Source organism: Malurus melanocephalus, unplaced genomic scaffold (genome assembly GCF_030028575.1).
Source record: "Malurus melanocephalus ecotype Western Australia unplaced genomic scaffold, MMel_1.1 scaffold_8, whole genome shotgun sequence".
Lineage (NCBI taxonomy): Eukaryota > Metazoa > Chordata > Aves > Passeriformes > Maluridae > Malurus > Malurus melanocephalus.
The window spans coordinates 4,044,295-4,066,816 of NW_026623240.1; the positions used below are offsets into that span (position 1 = coordinate 4,044,295).

The 22,522-nt window shown below is 39.6% G+C and overlaps 1 protein-coding gene across 1 annotated transcript in view; it reads left to right on the forward strand.

The window, feature by feature from the left end:
* Window positions 1-1,758: 1,758 nt before the first annotated feature.
* The window catches only part of ZNHIT6 (zinc finger HIT-type containing 6), a 32,180-nt gene continuing 11,416 nt past the window's right edge, over window positions 1,759-22,522 (forward strand). Inside the window, exons 1-8 of the mRNA XM_057374517.1 lie at window positions 1,759-1,852; window positions 3,054-3,119; window positions 3,205-3,311; window positions 3,394-3,479; window positions 4,728-4,831; window positions 12,725-12,793; window positions 13,588-13,668; window positions 14,177-14,257. Coding sequence (XP_057230500.1) covers window positions 1,785-1,852; window positions 3,054-3,119; window positions 3,205-3,311; window positions 3,394-3,479; window positions 4,728-4,831; window positions 12,725-12,793; window positions 13,588-13,668; window positions 14,177-14,257 — 662 coding nt within the window. The 5' untranslated portion in view covers window positions 1,759-1,784. The remainder of the gene's footprint in view (window positions 1,853-3,053; window positions 3,120-3,204; window positions 3,312-3,393; window positions 3,480-4,727; window positions 4,832-12,724; window positions 12,794-13,587; window positions 13,669-14,176; window positions 14,258-22,522) is intronic.

Genomic DNA, 22,522 nt, shown 5'->3' on the forward strand with positions numbered 1-22,522 from the left:
GAAATTCCATTTTTTTTCAACATTTATTAGATCATTTTGGGTTTTTTAAATTAAGCCTAAAGTGTTCCATGAACTTTTTTAGAGTAAAAATGAACAATTTTACCATTAGGAAATGCCCTCTTTATATTGGTATGCCTCTATCTATTACCAGTTCGAAGTGTGCTCAGGAGTACACGGCAAGGTGATACTGGAACGTATTTGGGAGAGCCCAGGAGTGTTCAAACAGCTTGTCTTGATCTGCAGGAAGCCACACCTACCAAAGTATAATAAAATAAGCTTCCAAGATACCTGTTTGTCTTTTACTATTCTGTTTCATGTTGTATAGGTCATTCTTAAAAATTACAAAAATATTCTAGAAGGGCACTTGTGTTAAATGGCAGTGGTTCTTTTCCCAAGGGGAAATGTATATGCTGTGTGCCATGGAATACTTCTGGAGGAGCAATGTTTGCTTTTACGTAGTAATATACAAACGTATCCCATTTTACATTTTGTATATAAGCATCATTTTTGACCACTTTGAGCAAAAGCTGGTAAAATGAAAGACAAAGCAAGATTACAGAGTGATGAGAAATTGTCTCACTTTTTGCATTTTCAAGATTAATACACTGACATTATGATTTGACATTTGCTCTTAGTTTGATTTTGGAGATGATATTTTAAACGTTTGACAGTATTTTGTAAGATTATCATTTTTTAGAGAAATGTCTACTTCATGTATATTTTATATAATAATTCATCTTATTGCCCTATTTTCGAAATTCTTAATCTCAGAAATCATCTATTTTAAAAAACAAGGAGTCTTAAAAGGCTGCTCGGATGTATGTGCATTTAYGTAGGTGAGACAAAAATGTACATCCCACGCAGAGAGCGGGGACGAGGGGCTGGTGCAGTCTGGGGCCTGSACAGGTAAGGAGCGATGTCCCTTGTCACCTGGACAGGGAGCGCCAGCGCTGTGTGCGGGTGTGCGGCACAGTGCGCGTCATGGGGAGCCCCTCTGCCCTCTGCGCTGCGGGGAACCTCCTCTGTGCTGTGGGGAGCTCCTTCTGTGCTTTGGGGAGTCCCTCTGTGCTGTAGGGAGCCTCATCAGCGCTGTGGGGAGCTCCCTCTGTGCTGTGGGGAGCCTCCTCTGGGCTGCGGGGAGTCTCTCTGTGCCCTGGGGAGCCCCTCTGCACTGTGGGGAGCCCCTCTAGGCTTTGGGGAACCTCCTCTGGGCTTTGGGGAGCCCCCTCTGTGCTTTGGGGACTCCCTCTGTTATTTTGGGGAGCCTCCTCTGTGCTGCGGGGAGCCCCTCTGTGCTTTGGGGCGCCCCTCTGTGCTGTGGGGAGCCCCTCTGTGCTTTGGGGCGCCCCTCTGTGCTGTGGGGAGCCCCTCTGTGCTTTGGGGCGCCCCTCTGTGCTTTGGGGAGCCCCTCTGTGCTTTGGGGAGCTCCTTCTGTGCTTTGGGGAGCTCCTCTGTGCTTTGGGGAGCCCCTCTGTGCTTTGGGGCGCCCCTCTGTGCTTTGGGGAGCTCCTTCTGTGCTTTGGGGAGCCCCTCTGTGCTGTGGGGAGCCCCTCTGTGCTTTGGGGAGCCCCTCTGTGCTTTGGGGCGCCCCTCTGTGCTGTGGGGAGCCCCTCTGTGCTTTGGGGCGCCTCCCCGGCCGGCCCCGCGGCCTCGCAGCTCCCGGGAGCGGCGGCTCCGGGACGCCTGGTGCGGCTGTGCTGGTGCTCGCTGCCGCCAGGCGGCGCTGCCGCGCGGGAGAGGCCGTGCGTGCCCCGCGCCGGCCCGTGAGGCCCCGCGGCGCGGCCATGGCGGAGCGGGACGGGCGCGGCGGTGACGGGCGGGCGGCGGGCGGAGGGAAGATGTCCCTGCACAGGTACGGCGCGGCCCTGGGAGCGGCTGCACGGGTTCGGGAGGACAGCGGTACCCGCCCCGGTGCTCGGCCRGCGGCACTGTGCCCTGCAGCCCCCGGCTGCTCTCCCGCGGGTGMGGCCCGGCCGAGCGAGGCACCGCGCAGGAGGCGCCGGCAGAGCCTCGCTGGAGCGGGGTCGGGCAGCGGGAAGTGCGGAGATCCTGCAGAGCCGGGAGAGGGAATCCCCCTTGAGTAACTGCCCGTTTCTGTTGTGCAGGGTTTGAAACGCCTTTTCCGGTTCTTAGAATGGTTTTGTGCTGTTAATACTCAGAGCTCGTGAGGAGATGGTATTGCTGAGCTTGTCTTTCACGCCGTCGCTGCCAGCAAAGAACGAGCACGTGGTGGGGAGAGGAAGAGGGATGTGTTCGGGCTGACATCCCCTAGTAGCTGAAATGGTGGCGTAGTACTGTTCTTGAAAAGTTTACTGATGTGGGGGAAATGTTACTTCTCTTTTCCATTTGTAAGATTTTAAAAGGAATGGTGATTATTTCAATTGACATATCATGAGCTGTTTCCTAAGTGTGAGAGAAGCATCTGCTTTAATAGCCTGGTTAAAAACATATGTAGAGGAATTTAATTTTTCACTGGTATTTATTATTTGTATTGATAAGGCTTCCACATTGTTACTGAAAGATGCCCTGACTTTGGAGTTTGCACTGCTGACAGCCAGAAGTTGTTTGGCTGACTSTGTTGTCCTTTTTTTCCAGTGAAAAAAATGGGATTATTCAGGCTTTAGGTGAATCCTTGAGATTTATTTWCCATCTGCCTAAAACTGGCAGTATTATAAGTCAGCATGGTACRGTGCACATTATATGTGATGCAAAAGGAGAAAAGCACTGATACAACTAGGCCACAAAKCATAAGCTGATAAAGGCTTGCTGTGCTTCCAACTTTGTAGTTAGCATGTAGGGGTTTTTTTTCTTTCAGGCATCTTCTGTGCTTTAATATGTGTGTGTTTGGAGATACTCGCCATAGCTTGTGTTGTTTGCCACCTTTCTTAATCCAGGGTATTTGTATTTTCCTTTTCACCTTTTCAAGGTGCATATAGCTTTTCCTGAAAATGCTGATTGATGGCCTAATGCCAGGTTGTTGAGCAGACACTTTCATAGGCCAGTTAAGTGCAAAAATGCTGCCTTTATTGAAAAGTGTTTTTTACTTCTTTCAGGTGTGAAACGTGTAGCAAAGAAGAAGCTAAGTACAGATGTCCACGATGCATGAAATATTCGTGCAGGTATCTATTATGTAAACTTTGTAGTTCKGGTTATTTTCCCATTCATATGCTGAACATGCTAATGTTTTCCTTTGTGTCATTTCAGCCTGTTGTGTGTAAAGAAACATAAGCTTGCACTGAGCTGTAATGGAGTCAGGGATAAAACAGCGTTTGTCKCTGTAAATGAGTTTACTGACTTGAACCTTTTGAGTGGTAAGAACATACCTTGTGTGTTTTGAAACTCAGGTTTTACTAGGTTGGCACTACATTTTTCTTTGTTCTTTTTAACCTTCAGATTATCGTTTCCTGGAAGATGTAGGAAGGACAGCTGATGCTGCTGCTCGACACTGTATTGTGCACAATCCAGCAACAAAAAGACTCGTAAGTTTTTGGTTATCCTCTTKCTCTGTTGGAATTAAGGTAGGCTACCTTTGAATTCCCACTGAGGCAGTCCCAGTCCAGATTCCAGAGCTGGTACCTCTCTTACGGATGTATGATTGACCCTGAAATTTAGAGCCAGAAATCAAAAGAAGTCTCTAGTTTATGCAAKAACAGTGTTGATGGCTACCTCCAGTTGTTTAGAAGAATAGGTTGTTAACAATATGCATTCTTAAAATTTATGCATGACCTCTGTTGCTGTTGGATRATAGATGTGTGTTAAGAAAGTCTGAATGTTTCCTTCCACCTTCACAACTTTTTTKAATTTTTAAGTACACACTTCCCAGGTAAACAGGATTTATTAATTGCCTAAAAATTGTTACATGCTTCCCTATATGCCAGATGAAGRCAGCTAGAACTCTTCGAAGAATAAGTGTTAGCAACACTGACATAAAAAACAGTCTTCTAACAGAGAGGGTTTTTTTGCTGAAGCTCTTTCAGCAACCAAACACACTCCCCGAACTAAAAACAATAAACAAATCAACACAACCCAAAAAAGCCCAACCCAGTCTACTCCAAAATATTTTGACTCATTGATAAGTCACAAAAAGGGATCAGGGCCGTTTTGTTTTCCGATCATGGGGACATATCTTGAAATAAAGCACTAAACTCTGAACTCAAATTGGTGACAATAAATTCAGAAGACTCCAGCTTCCTTTGTGGCTGGAGTGATACTCTCTGTGTGTGTATTTAGCACCATGATGTGCTGAAAATGTGTGCTTAAAATGGTGAGAYGCTGCACAGGTAGCAGTTTTAGGGATGTGGTACTGGGCATCTAAATGGGATGGTGCCCTTAGTGGTACCTTCAAATAGAATTTGTCAGTGGCTGAGAGGGTGCTTGTGCATCTGTTCTGTTAGCAAGGTTGTAACCCTAAAAGCATCTTCTTGGTGGTATTGCACCCACAGTGGTCACACTGTGACTTTCTTGGTGTGTCAAAGAGCTTTTACTCTGAGGAGGTCATTGGCATGTTCTTTTTTAATAATAAAATAAACTTACAAGAATATTTCAGAGAGTTTCTAGGTTTGCTTCATTTTTTTTTTATTCAGGATGATTTTTTAAAATTTCAGGATAGTTCATTAACTATGGCCTTTTCTACAATTTTCTCATAATTCCTGTCAGCTTTTTATTGCTTAATTTTCAGGGGTTTAATATATTCAGAGGTTTTTTTWAAATGTTTGTATTTTTTCCAGTTGTACTGCTTGAGGAACAAAGCTCGAGGGTGTAATATTGAGCTAAAAACACTGCCCGTTGGATTTACAAAAAGAAGAGAAAATTCCACCACCTTCAATTCCATGTGAGTCTTCAGTAGGTTACAGTCAGCATAATTTTATTTTCACTGAGCATATAATGATGAGAATTTGAGTTCATACTAATATGCTTGCTTTAAAATCTGTTAGGTGCACCTGKTTTTTTTGCAAAAGCTATTTAAAATTTAATTCCTCTGGTTTTCTTTTTTTTTAGGTTCTTTGAGCTCAGTTTTACAGCTTACATAATTTATGTTTTGTTTTGAAAAATGCTCTCACTGAGTAGCAGTAGGAAGAATCAGAAGTGCTGTTTTGTTTTTTTTCTTTTAATTAGCACTTAGGTATTTTGCTGGAAAAAGAAAATGGTTTTTTAGAGGTTTATGATAGAGGATTGATGTAGAAGGCTTGCACAAATCCCTGTCTTTGAAAAGGCTGAGTTCAAATCTGAAGAGGTGCTTCAGTACCTGTGTTGCATTCTGTGATGGGAGTCRTGCTGGAGAATGTAAATATTTGATACAGCACAGCTTAGAGACAAGTGCAGACAGACAGATACAAATCCAAGAAGGCGGCTAAGGAAAACTTTAAAAATCTTTCCCTTTATCCACTCTGTTTTTTCTCTGATATCCAGAGTTTGTATTTTAAGGTATTTTCACAGTAAAAATAAAAAAAATTACAGAGTAGTTAGTTGTGACAGAAATCAGGCCTACAGTTTAGCTCAGTTATATATTGGGGGAAAATATAAATAAATGCCTTCTGAACTTATCACAGCAATGATATCCCTGATGGATCTGATCCCCCTGATGGCTCCTTCACTTGTTTAGTTCAYGGTCTCAGTTTTGGTGACAAATTGTGTTTACAGAATGCATTTTCCCTCCATTCTGCTAGCTGTGCAGTGTCARTCTCTGGCTGGCCACCAGAGGTCTGTCTCTGACAAAGAAATAACCCACCTGGAAACTGCTCAACACACCCACCTGGATCATTTCGGCAAGTCTGGGGAAAAGCATAGGGCTTTGGTTCTGCTCATGTAGTAGTTTTTAGCAGAATCTTAGTCAAATAGATGTAGAAATGTAACTGTTTAAAGTTAGGTATTTTACCTATTTTCTGCTAGAGAAAACTCAGTGTGAACCAATGAGAAGAAAGGAAATCTGAGGTATTTTCTCCTCCCTCTGCCCCAGATTTATAGGTCACTGAGCCTCCCTGCTTGGAACAGATCTGGTGGTAGTTCCAGGCCTTTCAGAAGTCTCTCTGCATTGATTATCCTTTCTTTGGCTGCATGATTCTTTTACAGATCCCTTTTACTAGTCTCATGATGTTGAAGTATCTCAGGCTTAGAGCTGAGTTTCCCTTCTGTGGAGAATTTCCTCAATGTTATGGATAAAATAGTATAAACACACTTAACAAATGCAGGGGAAGGAGTAGCCTTCAAGAACAAGTGCAGGAAGGCCAGGAATACTTGTGTTAGTAGCTAAGAGGACAGAAGAATAGAAAGGGCACAGATACAGGGAGATTGGACACTGTTGGGAAGATCTTGGGTGTGGTACAGTGCTGTGATGACAGTTGTTTGYCTTCATGAACCATGTTCTTTTTCCTCTAGAAAGCCTTTTGGGTACACACTGAAACGTGGCTTACGTTGGGGACAAATTAAACTTTGAGCAGATTGTACTTTCATGTGTGTTGTGTACTTTGTGTTGTTTTAACAAGAGCAGATTTAAAAGCTTAAGAGAATGGGACAAGGAATGTGACTTCTTGGTAAATAAGCATGGAAATATTTCACAGGCTGTCTGGGAGAATGCCTTACTGGTTGTTGTCCTTCATAAAGTTGTGGGGAACTTTTGTTGTTGCTGTGGAATGGTAGCTTTTCTGGGACTTTTAACATCCCACCAGAAAGTGTTTGATAATGTTCTCTGTTCTGAAGAGGATAGGAAATAACTGTCTTTTTCCTGCAAATGCTGTCCAAGGGTATGGAATATGCTCAGTCATTATTACATAAAGGATGTATTTCCTCTCTATTTCTGCTACTGTTACTTACACAGCAATGGGCTGTTTGAATTCAGTGATGCAAATTAAAAATTAACATATTTTGGTTTTTGGGGGTTCTTTTTGGGTTTTTTGATTGTTGGGTTTGTTTTTTGGGTTGTTCTGCTTACTCTCTTTAAATGGATTGTAAGGAATCGAACCAGTGAATATCAGGCATTTAGGACCTGTCTCATGGAACTTCATGATACGCATAACATTTTGTTGAATATCGCATTGAAATGGGGTAAAGTTGTGCAAATAGTCACATGTCCTTATATGAGYTTAGCTTACAGTGTTTCCCTCTCCTGTAGATGTGAGCTCTTTCTCGTGCTGTTTGTCAGTTGAGATTTGTAGGCAGATTGCTCCAGAGGGTGGAGGCTGGAAGCTGCTCAACATCTGTGTGGAAAACTGAGAACAGGCTTCTCCCATGTCCTCTTCACACTCCCCCTGCGAGCCAAGCTGTTGGGCAGTAAAAGGCAGCAATGAGAGTAGTCCAAAACTAGGAAGTACAAGATGTATTCTTGTGTCATCCCCTGCCCGTGCCAGTGCTGCAGGATAAATCAGTGTTGTTTCGATGTGTTAACCAGTTTCTTCATTTCCTGGATTCCATTACTTTGTTTGCTAAATCTGGTGTTGTGAAAGCATACGTGCTAATGCTGGGCAACACATTAGACTGATGTGTAATATTGAGTGTCTAGGTAATGGAGGGTCATTAGAAAGTACAGTTTGAGTCCAGGGTGTGAAATCATGGTACATCTGACTTACTATTCATAAATTATTTTTAATGTGCTGCTTCACACTACATTTCTTGTGGTGCCTTTATTTTCAGTACACTGWGAGTTCACCACTGAATGCATTCTGCCATGGAGTTGGTGGGGTGAATTGCTGGGATAGGAAGCCTCTGGGAAAGGGGTCAAACCAAAGGTGAGAGCATCAACTGGGGAGCTCCAGCCAGGAGGTCAAACAGGAAGAGGGGAATGAGTTTGCAGCTCTGTGGCTCCTGGTACCCTGGCAGGAGATGATGTGGTGAGATACTGAAATGGAGCATTGCAGTTCCCTGTGCTCTGCAGCTTGTGCTGCCCTGCCCCAGCCTTCCCTGCTGCTTGTCCTGCCATGGGCATCTCCAACCAGCTTCCTTCCCGCTTCATTCACAGCATCTCCCAGACAAAATCCTTTTTACCTCCCCTSTCCACAATGAGGGGCCAGAGGGCTRCAAATCTSCCTTGTAGSAGGCATCCCTGCAGCCTGAGAGCATCTGCTCAGGGGTGTAGGTGGGAGAAGGAGGAAGCTTTTACATTATCTCTCCCCTTTAATTTAGTTGTGAGAAAAAAGTACAGTGGCGAGATTTCGGATTAGCATCACTTAAGAGTTTATTAGTGTTAGACTTTGAGGTACACCTGAAAGTTCTAAAATGTCAACTCTAATCCTTTGCTAGGTAGAGATAATTAAAATTATTGTTTGAAGTGTTGATGATTTTGAGAATTAAGCAGGAAGTTTCCTGAGCTGGGTTTTGATTAATATTGCACCACTGGAACTGTTAAACTTGAATGTAATTGTTACTTAGTACATAGTTTTGCTTGCTTTCTTGGACCCACCAAGAAGAAAGTTATGTTACTAAAGGATGTTGAGGAAGGCAGTATTATCAAAAATTGTATGTACTGAATGCCCAGTACTTCAGTTAAACTTCAGTGAGAGATTCTGTGAGAGCATTGGATATTGTCAGATGAAAGGATAACTGGTCTGTCATTAAACTTCATGTCCTTTTAGTSTCTTTTATGAATTCAAAATGACACAGACAGGAAATGCTACAGTATTTGCATTTTGATGAAAGATATCCTGTATACTAATATAYTAGTTGCTAAATTGAAACAAAGTCATCAGTGAATCACTATCTTTGACAGGCTGTCAGCAAAATATTTCTGCAGAGATAAAATTGCAGATGGGAATTTTTGTCAATAAATATTTTAGTTTGCATACATATGTACGCACACATTTAAAAACACCTTCTAAGCATGTTTAAAACAGTTCTACTGCATTCTAAACAAAACTGAGAGGAAATGTTTAGAAGAAACCTAGATAAGAAAGGTAGGGAAGTTAAACTTTACAAGATATTTAATACATTTTTGAAGATTTGCATAAACATTAGACACTTCTACAAATTTGCCAAGGCACTTAACATGTATGTCCAAGTCCAGAATCCTTTGTAGATTGGCCTTTAATTCCCAGCAGCTGTACTGCCTACAGTCACAGGTTTTTGATCATCTTCCTAGGTACTGCAGTAACTATAAAGGCAGTGAGAATTTTTGCAGTTGTTCTGAGAGGCAGCTGGAGGAGACAGCCAATTGGTATATACTGCTCCTGTCTTTGTAATATCAGAAATAAAAATGTTGCCATTGTTGCTCTAAAAATTGTTAAATCATTTACATGTAGTTCTGGGAAAACTACAATTGACAGAAAGTAAGTTTTTGGAAATTTTAAGGGGAAATAAAAGGTAAATAGATAGTTTTCATAGAAAACAGTAGCTGCGAAACAGTCTGTGCAGTTCTGAACATATTTTGCTTCTACATCTCATGCAGGGAGAGAGAGATGCTTGGCTACTCTTTTTCCCTCTGATCTATTTCCATGCTTCTGAAGTAGCCAGAATAGGATATGAAGCCAAACGATGCAGGGATGAGCTATGATGCTGCTTTTACTGACATCTGTGATGTGCCTGTGCCTCATCTAGCTCTCTGCTGTTTGATTGTTTTATAGTCAGTGCCCTGGTATCCGAAAAACCAGGGCACTGTTGGAGGAGCATTCTGTGGCAGCAGAGTAGCATGGAATGCTTTATGGAGTGAGCTGTTACTCAGATGCAGATGACTTGCTCAATTAGGCRTATTCGTTTAGAAAATGAACATAGTATATGTCTGTTGTATGTGAAGGAAATGCTACCCCAGTGAGCCATCATGGAAAATGAAGTCAGTGAGATCTGGAGCCAGGATATCTAACTTTAATCAGAACTTGTTGTGAAGCAGCTTTGATAGCATCAACTTTGACATCAAGTTTTCTGGGCACAGATCAGTGATGGTGAGGGATATTTCACTTCAAGAACAGGCACCTAGCAGGTTGTTTTTAAAGACTTCATTGGACAATGAAGAGTATGAGGCTATTCCTGTTCCAAGCTTCCTTTTTTCTTGCCTGCTTCTATCCTGTTCTTAATCTGTCTTGCCTCTTTCTGCTTGCCATTTACTTCCAGGTAAGAGTACTTCAAAGAGAGATTAAGTCATTAACTGCAGTTTTGGTATTAGTTTGCTGAGRAAAAAAATCAACATTTCTACTTTTTCAAAGTGGAGCTTTTTTAGTAGAAATGAGCATTTTAACTTTAGCTTCCCTGATTCACAGCACCTTCTGTGCACTGTTCCATAGACTAAATTGTGCCTGGAAGTGGGAGGGAGGATGGAAGTCTGAGAAGAACCCTCTTAAGCTGATTTTACAGCTGCAGTGATGAACTGAGTCTGCCTCAGTGAGCCCACAGGGAACCAATCTTGCATGTGAAATGAGGATGTGCTGTGTGAGAACCATTTGTACAGACAAATGAAGAGTCTTCCTAACAACAGGTAGCAGATAGCTRGAAGTGTTTTTCTGCAGCATTTCTTTTTCAAGTGTTTGTGTTCGAGACAGCCCTCTGGGCTACATATATGTCTCTGTGAGCTGTGTCATGGTTTGTCTGTCTCATTGCTTTGGCTGTCTTGATTTAAAGATTGAAGTGTCACAGGAAGGATTGGTCACTTAGAATAGATAAACATGGCCTGTTTGAAAACAGTTGTGGAAGATGGTGAGTTAAACGAAAAAATGCTAGCAAGCAAATAAAGTCCCTCAACTGAACAATTCTTACACATTTTAATAAATTAAAATGTGTAAGAATGTGCCTATTTCTCTGTCTAAAGCTTACTAACTTTTACTCAAGTCTCCTTGGGAAAGTGCTTTGAAATAATACCATTCGGTATTATTGACGTGTCTGAGAGGAGTCACAGACTTATTAATCGCAAGGGAACGGAACTGGTTACATAACCCTATTTATATTCCAGTTTGCTCTGTGTGTATGGTAGCATTGGTGCTTCTTTCACCTCTCAAGATGAAAATTGCAAAACCTTGTTTCACTTGCCGCGCAAAAAACTTGCAAAATTCCAGTCACTGATTCTGAGTTATTTCRAAACATTTTGCAGTTTGGTAACTTAAGGCTATCATACCAATATGCAAAATAAAATTCATGCAGGCAAATACTATGTCAGCTTCTGGTTATTTGTTTATGATACATGATTAATACTGTTTTCTGCATTATCCTACAGCCCTGGTTGTACAGTCTTCTTACCTCTTTCAGACCTGATGTTCTCTAATTGCACCTTTTCATTCAAGGAAGGCATTCTCATTCTCAACTTTAATAAACATGGGCAGAGAGAAGGGAGGAATCACAAGGCATGCTGCACAACTCTGCTGAGGCACACACATTGCTTTGGGGGCCCTGGGTTTCATTAATTGCTTTTATTCTAATTGTTACCTTCTTGGAACTGGGGGTTCCTGTTTGCTGTTTTTTTGGTAAATACTAATGCATCTGATTTTACTTATAATCCAGAAAGTACAATTCAGCAGTAAAGCTCAGTTTTCTTCTAGGAACAACTAGATAAKGGAATTATTTGTTTGATAAGCTCATTTTATAAAAGGTACTTGCATTTAAAACTCARTATCACAGTTAATTGATCTTAGCAGCTAAGTTTACTATTTTGCTGGTGGATGCACATACACTCATCTCTGCAGCCAGCTAGAACCTGCTGGATAATGTGTTATCTGCCTGATAAACAAATTAAACATGTTGGAACAACATCGTGTTTACTTTTTATTGTAGACCAGAATCTTTGCATAACTGAGGGTGGTTATCATGGATACAATGATTCATTGGTCTTAAATAATGTTTWAAAAAGCAGTTTAAAAAAGAGGTACCATTAGATGTCCCTGTGCTTCCCATAGGTGTTTGACCTCTGATTTCAGAATCTTTGCTGTTTGTCGTGAGTGTGAATTTCTGAACCAGAGAAAAAGGCTAAGAACCTGCCTTGTGTTTTCTCTTAGATTGTGCTTTCTTTTAGGGRATTCTTGTAGAAAGGTTTCTGGAGATTTTCTGCAAATGAGCAAAAAGGCAMATAGAGACTGCCTGATCTAGCAAAGTGTTCTCTCGGTAATACTGTCTTTCGTAAGATGATACTGCTCTCAAACTATGCTTCCATAGCTTCTGTTCTCAGGTATGAATTWTGCTAGCTGGAAAGGGAAGGTGGTCTCAAAAATAGGAACTAACATACCAAAGAAAGGAATGTGACATTACTGTCTGTTTCTCCCAAAAGTTTTACGATCTTTCTGTAAAACGTTTGTTCTAACTTCTCTTATCCATGTTATGCCAGAAGGCAACTTCCTTCCCTGGCCATGACACTCATTTTCTATTGAGGCCATCACTGCTGTGAAAAGTTGAGTCCTCTGTTTTCTATAGGACCTGATGTCAGTTGAGGCTCTGGCTATTACTGTTTCAGAGGTTTGGTAATCTGATGGCACAATCCTGGGTGATATGTCAAAAAGTAGTTTCCTTTTCTGAAGTTAGAGGACAGTTGGATTGAACTCCCTTTTATAATGTAAAATACTGTTGATCAGTGAATTGGTGATATCTTACCTATATTTAGTAGGAACAGATTTTCATTCCATTAAAATTGAGCAGGATGTGGGAGCATTATGTTTTTCAAAGGACATCTCAGCTTCTCTACATGCCCCTTTTACTCTTCGAAGTCATTCAGAATCTGAAGTATGTATTTTCTTCTGCCACAATGCTATAGACTACCAAGCTTTGTAGAAAAAATAAATAGTAGTTGTTACTAACACTAAAAATATGCCTTTCTTTTTCTTTTCAGGGAGAACAAATTTTACTGGCATTTGAAGCTCATATTTCCTCACTGTCATGCTGAATACACTTTAAAAGGGTACAGAACTTTAAAAAAGATTTTTCTAAAGTTTAAATTATTAATCTGCTGAAGTGGAACTGCAAAATATTTTGGTCGTTTCTTATCTAGATTTGTTATACAAGGTAAACTCAGGTATTAATTTTAGTCTTAATTAAAAGGACATTTAAATTTAAAAAATACTAAAGTTGTGTAGTCCTTTGCTCTTTGAAAGCAGGCAGACTTTCCAAATCAGGCAAAATGTTCAGTTCTTATTCCTTTTCTCTATGTAAATAGAGAACTTGTATATTCATAATAGTAATACCCCTACACCTAACATATTCCAATCTCAAGGAACAGATGTTCAGCAAGATTTCCCATCCCTCCTCACCTACATATTGAAGCTGACCTTCATACAGGGTGAAATGGTTGCATTGTTTGTTTTGTAGGAAAGTCCACAAACACATATTCAAAAGGCGAAAAAATGGGCTTTTGTTGACAAATCTTCCTTTTTTTCCTAGCCTGAAGGGAGGTGAGAAGTATGCCCTTGTCTGCTTCTGGGGTTGCAGGAACAGCATGTTTCTTTTGCAGGATTAAAAACAAGAGATATGCATCTGTTTACTCCTCATGTGTGCCTGTGAAGTCTCAGTGCTGAAATTGAGATAAAGCTGCCCGTATCTATGCAGTATTGATACACATTCATGATCCTCCCATAAACTACTCAGCTGTGCCACTGTAACATGCTAATACACAGCTTCCTCCAAGTGACTCATAATAGATACTTGTGTTCGTGATGAATGATGTCTCACATGCTTGATTTTTATCTTTGGTGAAAGGGTGCCTGATGATAAAATACTTGCTGATATCCTCAAGCCATACATTGATCCAGTGGAGTCAGATCCTGTAGTTTGTCAAAGGTGTGTATTGAATAACTTTTCTGCCTACTTGATCTAGTGCCCTAATAAAAGAAGGGAATGGTTCTGAGTAAATGGCTTAAATTAGCTGCACTTTCAGTTGGCAGAGCTGAGTTCCCAGTCAGGAGTAGATCTTTAATTCCTGTGAAAACCATCTTAACATTCACCAACCAACCCTGGGATATAGCCACTACRTTTAAACAGGAAAAGATAAGAGATTGACTCGTGACATAAAAACCAAATAAAGCAACTGTAATTCTGAAAAACATAATCATAATTAACGTCAGTGGGAGTGATATTACACCTTTTCTTCAGAATTATTAGAAAAACATACTAATAATTATAAGCCTAATTTAYAGGAAACACTTAATATGTGACAAAGGAAAGTTTCCTTATCTTCCAGGAAAAAGATACATTAATTTGGCTGTTGACATGCATAAGATATCCATCTCTTATGGAAGAAAAGTTATTGTACATCATTTCTACATCTTTGCTCCTTTTTTTTTTCCAGATTAAAAATCTACACAACATCTCCTCAGTCAGATGTACGAATTTTAATGAAAATAGAAAACAGGAACCGAAATTCTGTCAGGTAAGGTGGTTCTTTAGCATGTGTGCTTACTGTACTTACTAACTAAAAATAACAAAAAGATACAACATGTTTCTTATTCTTTAATATTTATTACAACTGGAGACTACACAATCTCATGGATTAAACTTCAGTGAGTAAATACGAGTGGTCTTTAAAATGATTCAGAAACAATGCTAATTCTGTGTCTTTTAATACATCAACACTGAAATTTMAGTGCAATTGTTGAGTGAGTGAGCTGCTTCAGGAGCAGTCCATGCCAATGTAACAGAACATATGTTTATGTTAAAATTCTAAATAACTCTATTAACCCCAGAAATTTAGACATCSGTTCCCTTCCAGAAGTTCCTCTGTAGATATGTCAGCCTTCCCAAGGGAGTTGAAGTGATAGTTCATAAAGTTACCACTTTTAATCACTGCAGCAAAATGTATGTGTTTTTCAGAATCTGGTCACTGCATTTGAAATAACACATTTTTCTCAAAGTTACTTGCTCACCATTCTTCATGTTACCATATTTCTGGGTGTGGGCTTTTGTGTCTTCAGAATTCAAACTTGTGCAGAATTGTTTTCTTTGTTTCCAGAACAGAGAGTAATCTTGAACTTCAAAATTAAACTTTAAAAAAATATTTTTTGCTAGTATAAATACCATTCTGAACACTCCACCCTGTTGTCATTGTTACTGAAAAGGATATGTATCAGCTTAGTATCATAATTTACTGTGGTTCACCAGTGATTCCTAGTTAGGCATCTGAAAGTACTTTCTTGTCTTCAGCTGCAACAAATGTAAATAATATGCTTCCCTGAAATACAATACATTATTTCTAAGGGGGGAATAAAAGTATATTAAAAGAATTTAGCTGTAACTTAGCGTACTGATAAAGTTCCTCCTCTGAAAGGAAAGAACAAGGTTTGTTTGAGAGGATGGGGCTGCTATGTCAGCATGAAATCCCTTCTGTCGACGCAAGCTGTGTCTGTGCCAGCAGGCACTCGCAGTGCGGTTGTTGTGACAAAGGATCTGTGAGGGAATTCAGGTTTTTCTTGTAGCTGCATTACAGTTAAGTAATAGAGAATTTGTTTTGATTTCTTCTGGTTTTGGTTCCTTGCCCCTGAGTTAATTGGAGAGTAATGGCCCTTACTCTRTGAACCAATACCTGGAATCGCAGTGAAAGTTGAACAAAAGCAGAGTTGAGATGGATCTCCCTCACCTTTATCTATGTTTCTTTAACATAGATAAAGCATTTACATAGTGGGAAGCATTTRCTGCTGGTTTGTGTAGCCTTGAGTGCCACTGTCAGCTCAGTGTAATTTCTCACCCTGTGCCTCCTTGTTCTGTGTGGATTTAGGCTGTATGTTCCCGTATGGCAAAATTCTTCTGCACTTTGTTGGGGAGACTGAAGGAGTAGGATTGGTGTAGGCTRCTCATACATAGAATAAATCTACCTGAGTGTTGTCTAATCTACAGCTTGTGTGCCCACCAGAAAAATTTCTCCTACACAACACTAGATACTAGAAAAGTTGTAAACATACCTTACTATKTCAGATGTTGACAGAGCACAGCAGACCCTTTTGGAAAAAAAAAACCTCTTCGTACTTACAATTGTGTATTATTGAGGAAGTGCAGCGGTGTTTCAGAGAGTATCTAACCAGGATTATTATGGGTTATAAAATGTTAGTCTTCTGGTTTTAAGATAAGTATATTACAGAAGGATTTTAGTATTTCCTGCAATTGTTTATGAAACARGAGTTTRTGGTTTAGTTTCGGCTCTTTTCTGTGTTTCGAAGCAAGTCAGCCTTTTTGTTTGAAGGTCCTCTGTAGAATGCTTAAATTTTTGGGGGTTCATTTTTTTCTTTCTCCAGAATTGTAAATTAGCCATGAAGTACCTATTTCCACTTTCTCACAGGAGTTCTGCGGAACTTCAGAAACTCACTGGTGTGCAGATAYCATGGATAACTGCCAAACRTGGTTCTTGCTTTCTAYTTGCTATGTRTCTTTGATCATCAGKGGTGAAAATTCTTAGAGAAYTTTGTGATAAGTTCTTATATCTGTCTTCTCTAAAACCAGATTGTAAGACGCACTTTCAGTGTGAATTGGTAGCACTCCACAGTTAATTGGGGTAACCCAAAGCATAATTTCTTCTCATGTTTTCTCATGCTACCTGTTATCTCATGCTCTATAGTTTGTTACAACTGATAGTCTTCTCATTAGTTGCACTTACTTTATGAGGAATCTTATGAAAGAGTATTTCAAAAAAACGGTGTTACGTAACTCTCTTCTTCATATAAAACCTTTGGAAAAAATCTGTGTTTGAATGGGTCAGAATAGTTTTCTGTTTGGTTCTGTTTGCTTCCATCACCTGTTATGCAATATTTATTTAGTGGTTGGTGTTCATTCTCTCCTCAGCTGTAACTGTTCCAAGAAAGGTTTAACTTCTGCTTCTTGGATGATTTTCACAAGTCTGCATTCTTTTATAAAGTGGTATTTTCTTCCTTCAGGATAAATTAGTGTCTTGACTATCTTCACAGCTTTATTTGGGATGCCTTCAAAGTGACTTCATATGGTAAGAGTATTGCTTTTTCCAGGAAAGGAAAGGTGCAATGGCCAAATTACACAGTGTGGTTTGGGAAATACACCTTCTCATTTTCCCGAGAATAACCTTATCAGGCTTTGTGTAACCAAAAATACTAACTGAAGCRCAACCAGCCCTTCCCATAAAGAATTCCTTAATCAAAAGATCCTTRGTATTTTTTATTAGTAAGTTAATAGTCGATAGTTAGCTTGTTTTGTAGCTACAGATGCTTAATGAGAAATTTAGCCTTATCGTAGAAGATGATCCTATTTCTAGAAGAGAAATAACTGCAGCTTAATTTGCAGTAGTTACTTTCAGAGACAATTACATAAATCTAAATGAGGTAAAACCACACAACTATCTCTTTTACTGGGTTCAGTAACATCTTGCGTGAATCTAGAYAGTTGACACTTTAATCACATGCATTTAGTTTAATAGAATTACAAAATCATGTTTTCTTAAACMTTGATGTTGGGTCTTTTGTATAGTAATGTTCTTTTTTGGGGTCCTCAGAATAACATATGAGTGTTGTTTCAGAATAAGTTCTTCTGGAAAACTTTTKGGGGATTTGAAGTGAGGAGTAGGTACAGAATATTTAGGTGCCTGGAAAATAGCATCTGTTTGGCTTTAARAGCTTTGCCAAGTCCACTGCTTTCAGTGGACCGCATCCGTGAAGGAGCTGGAGTGCAGAGCATAACCAGGCTATATCCAGTCWCTTTCCTGTTGTAAAACCTCCACATCATACAGGGATGGATACAGAATCAGTTGTGGAATGGTTTTCTGTATCGGTAGTACTGGTGCAGCTCATGCTTCAGTTACTCAGAACGCAGCAAATACCAGAAGGATTTTTGTGCCAGTTCCAACATCAAGGGGCTTCTTAACTCTCTGTGGTGGCACTGGCTGGGGCACATGAGAATAATGGCATGTTTGCCACTTCATTTTTGTGGACCACATGGAAGAAAATGTTCTAAATAAGTATCAGAGGTTCTCTTCTACTAAATCCCATTGTTTTATGATGGTGAACACTTACTTTGCTTTAACGGATTGAATTCATTTGCTTACCAGAAGGCTGGATGATGTTAGTAATTTTGGATCACCTCCCTGTCCCAAGATCAGCTGGCAGAAATGAGARTTATTTCCTTGGATGACTGAGCTCTGTGCTCTAAGAGAATTTCCTTTTGTAGTCTATTGTTTTTAAATAACTGAGSGTTAGATCACATCAGTAGGTCACAGTAGTCACCATAATAGATTTAGGAAGGTGAAGCTTTCTGCTTTAGTCTGTGAAAATAAGCCAACAGACTTCTGGAAAATCATTGTGGAATTCAAAAAGTAGTAGAAATKTAATGGAACCAAATATCTAGATTATTTCCCTATCTTCAAAAATGCCTATTACATACTTGTTTTGTCAGTTACTTTCAGATATTTTAAAAACCCTGTCATATTGAAATACTTTGAAAGTAGTCCCAAGTAATGATCTGTTAATGTTTTCTTTAATTTTTCATACTGACTTCCTTGGGCACTTCMTTCTGCATTATCATTTATGAAAAACTTCATGTCAGACCAAGAGAGCTTATAGTCTTTAGTTTCTGCTTTTCACACAAAACTCAGTTTCTTTAAAAAGTCACTGCTGTTAATGTGTTGCATGGATCAATTATTTTTATTATCATATTATGACCTCTTTTTTCAAAATATTACTTCATCTGGCAAAACGTGCTAGAATTGGCATGTTTCAAGCATTATTTTCTCCTTTGCATTTTCTGCTAATGTTGAAAAGTGTGGGGTGTTTTATTCATGATTCTCCAGTCTTACTTAGGAAGCAATTTCTTTTCACATTTGTGTARTACACAGTATACATGAGACAGGAATTAAGGATACAAATCCCTGGCTGAACTGCTGGCCTTGGCATRAGTTGGAACAGACCCCAAGCTGGCTTTAACCTATGCCAGAAGATTGACAGTAGAATTCATTACTCCTCTCTAGCTTGCAGCAGCTGGCACAAAAGCAGCTCTGCCAGCTTTACAAAAGCAGGGAGCCAGCTTACAATAGCCATTCTTCACTGCACAACTGTAGTCAGGCACTGGTGACTTCGTGCTGTTCAAGGGAAATAGAATTTGGTCTGTAGTCTGTTTCTTAAACACACCACTCYTGTGTATTAATACTTGCTGCTGTTTTTTCCCAGAGTTGGATTTTGGTTTGTGGGGTTTTGTTAATTAAAGCTTTAGCTTTTCTGACTGAATACTTCCTTACATTTTTCTGCAGATCATTTCAGGTTTCCTAGTTTTTTACTGCATCCATTTCAGTGTAATTTTTCACATGCTCCTTCTTTATCTGGGCATCAGTCTCTGCTGACAAAAGCAATGCAGAGCAGCAGATGCCAGGTTACACAGCTTTTACTGTAAAAAACAGTCACTTTCCTTCCTAGCCACTTACATTCTTCATTGAAATCCTGTCTTACACAACWTAGATGGTAAGCAGAAAACTACTCATTGCTGAGTATAAGTGTGTATGGTCTGAATCTGTAGCATGCATAGCTAAATGTTTGTGATGTCTGACTACAATTACTTGACCTTTCAAARGATTTTTGGGATGATTTCAAAAAAACCCAGAATTTGTCCATCTTACTATCTTGAGCAATCTTTTTTTTCTTGAAAGGGATTCCTTTATGAACCAGTAGACGCCTGTTTTTTTAAAGTAACAATCCAGTGTTTTGTAATCCATGCTGAATTCTTTTGGATGAACTGTTTTATAATTAATGGTATTGCATTAGGGTTTCTAGAGTGTCCCAGCTAGAGAGATGCTGACTGAGASATTTATTGCACAGAGATTTATTTGAAAACATAACCTCAACTCCAAAATTCTGGTATCTATATTGCAGCAAGTTAAATACAGACAGCTTGCAGACTKGGAATATGTAAGTAAAGGGGTGGAGAATGAGAGAACAATAAAAGTGTTACAGTTGGCTTCAGCCAGTAGTTTGACCTGTCCAGTCATGTAGTGGTGTTCTCTAAGCTCCATAGGCAGATCTGAAGACCTTCAGACACTTAACACTTGCGAAGCAGGTAGGCAAACCCCAAATTCTAAGCCAGAAAGAAAACTGTGCACTGTATCGTMTTTTTCATCATATGGGCTTAAAGCATGGGAACAGCCAGCCCAGCACATGCACAGGCATATTTTCTGATACCTTAAAATTTGCATTAGTAAAGACTTTCAAGAACAAACCTTGCAGGTTGCTCCAGCCTGCCATTTCTAGTGGAGACCAGAGAGGAATTCCTCCGTATGTAACTATGTAACATATGTATAGGTATGGAAGTTCATCTGCTGTGTAGCGTGCACATATRAGGCAGACTTGAAGGCAAGAAAACAGGCTATAAAATTCAAGAAAATRCTATAATTGGAAAAATCCTGTTGAATAATCTGCTGCCCTTTGGCTGAGGGAAGGAGCTGGTAAAAATGAGCTATAGAGTCCAAGTGGTGTTCAAACTGTTTGTCCTATTCCAGTCTAGAATAAGTGTTGTGAGATGTATTGAGGGGYTTAATTCAACTCTGTGGGTTGCTGTTAAAATATTTTCCTGAAGGAAAAAGACTATTTGCTGCTGGTTTCTTGGAAGAAAAAAGCCGTGAGAAGCTGACTTAGAGTTAGCATAGTTTCTTAATTTCAGGGACCAGGAGCATGGGAAGGCTGAAGAGGCTTCTGGAAGCAAAGATACTGGCTGTCATGGGCAGTTGAAGTGACAGGCTGAACTTGGAATCTGCAGCACTGTGGAACATGGCAGCATAGCCATCAGTGTTTTTACAGAGAGAGTAGAGGAAAACTTCTTCACGTTCTTGTCAGGAAGGAGAAAACCTGTTATTTCCTCCTGGTCCTGCCAAAGGGGAATCCCTCTGTTTTTTCTCTCTTTTGACGGAAGTGAGCTAGGGCTGATTGTTTCAGCGCTGCCAAGTAGGGAATTGACCTTCCTGCTTGTTTCCCAAGAGAATAATTTGTTTTCTTTATTTCATAGCTTTTAGTCTTCATTGTAAAGCATTGGTAACCTGTTACCTAAATGGAATGTTTGTGGCTATGTGCTTCCCATGAAAATAAGTAAAAATTTGTTTCCACCATTCAATGCAGTGTTAAAAGTATTTAGATTCTTTCCATATGAATCAAATTTGGAAGTTAATAGTTACTATTTGGGGATTCAAAATTAGTGACGTATCAATTCTTCCTGAAGTGGAGTTTCRTTAGATTGGCCCAAGTATAATAACAAAAGTATTGCCAATTTGCAATTTATTGCCAATTTCTCGCTAGTTTTATATTTGTTTATTTAAGCTTTTTCTTGTACTACATATGCCACTGATACCCTTTCAGTTTTTGAAACTTAAAGCATTCATGTGCAGTAGGCAGCTTACTGTCTTATTAATCAGAACTTTTCCCTTATGAAATTCCGTATCCACATAAAGTCTTCTGGCTGTCGTTAACTTAGGCAGTTTTGTTTCTTTATCAAATTCATATAGTGGCTTTACATGATTGTGGTTTATCCTTTTTTAGCATGTCAGCTCTATAATATTTAAAGAGTTGTAAACCTTGAGCTTTTGAGCAGTTTTTGAAGCTGCCTGGCTTCACAAAATAAGTGAATTCCCWTGTGTGTAAAGAACTGTTGCTTTGATGCACTTGAATTACAGCATCTTTACTTGCTGCTGGATTTTTTTTCATTATGTCTTATGAGATGGGGAAAGTATTTGCATTCTTGAAGTTCAGAATCACTTTATTTCTGTAATCTCTGCACCAAATTCTGCCAAACAAGAAACTGACATGTGCTGGTTCCACATTTTCCTTTTTATTTCCTTTTGTTTTGTTGTACTTTGTTTTATAACTAAAAGATGCAGAATGTTCTGTACTTCTGTAAATCTTCAGATCATTATTGTGATCCTGAATCCTTTTACCACATCACCCGTAAAGCTCAGTCCACGAAGTTGTTGAAGCAGTTGCCTTATCTACTTCATGGTTTTGCCATCAATTGATACATTTTTCCATTATCATCATTAAACAACTTTTACTGTGCTGTTCTTCCTTTGTGCAATTGCCTCATTCTCAAGAGGCTTAAACAAAGACAGACCTTGTGCTTCTRTGGTGATATACTTGTATTCTTACTTTGTTTCTCTCTCCTTTCCATTAACTGTTTAATATTATATTAATAGTATATTTTCTAGGGTACAAGTGAACAAACCAATGAATCTTTTTGGACATCTGCTTTTGTGTCAAATATTTTAGGTGACAGTTGGTGTTCCTGCTGTCTTCACCTGTGTATTAGTTTTTTCCTTCCAGGATGTTTAGACTCCCTGAAATACGTTTGTAATAAGTGGGGGTTTGTGAATTTAGCTTTTCTTTTCCCCATTTTACACTAGAATTTTCAACAGTTCTTGGATTTCCCTAGTGGCAGAGCCTCTTACATGAAATAGAGGAGACCATGGTTTGTTACAGTTTGTCTTAATATGGTCATTGTTTGAGGATGATCTGTGGCTGAAATATGACAAGGAAAAGGAACAGCTTCATGGTTTTCTCATTAATTGGATGAGTATTTATGTACTCTGTGAATGTAGATGCTGTTAGGAGATGGTGATGATGTCCAAGAGGCTTTCCTGGTATGCTGGCAACTTTTYTTCCTGTACTTTTTTAGTTGGTTCGTAGGAGGACTTATGGTCCAAATGGTTAGTAAGAGA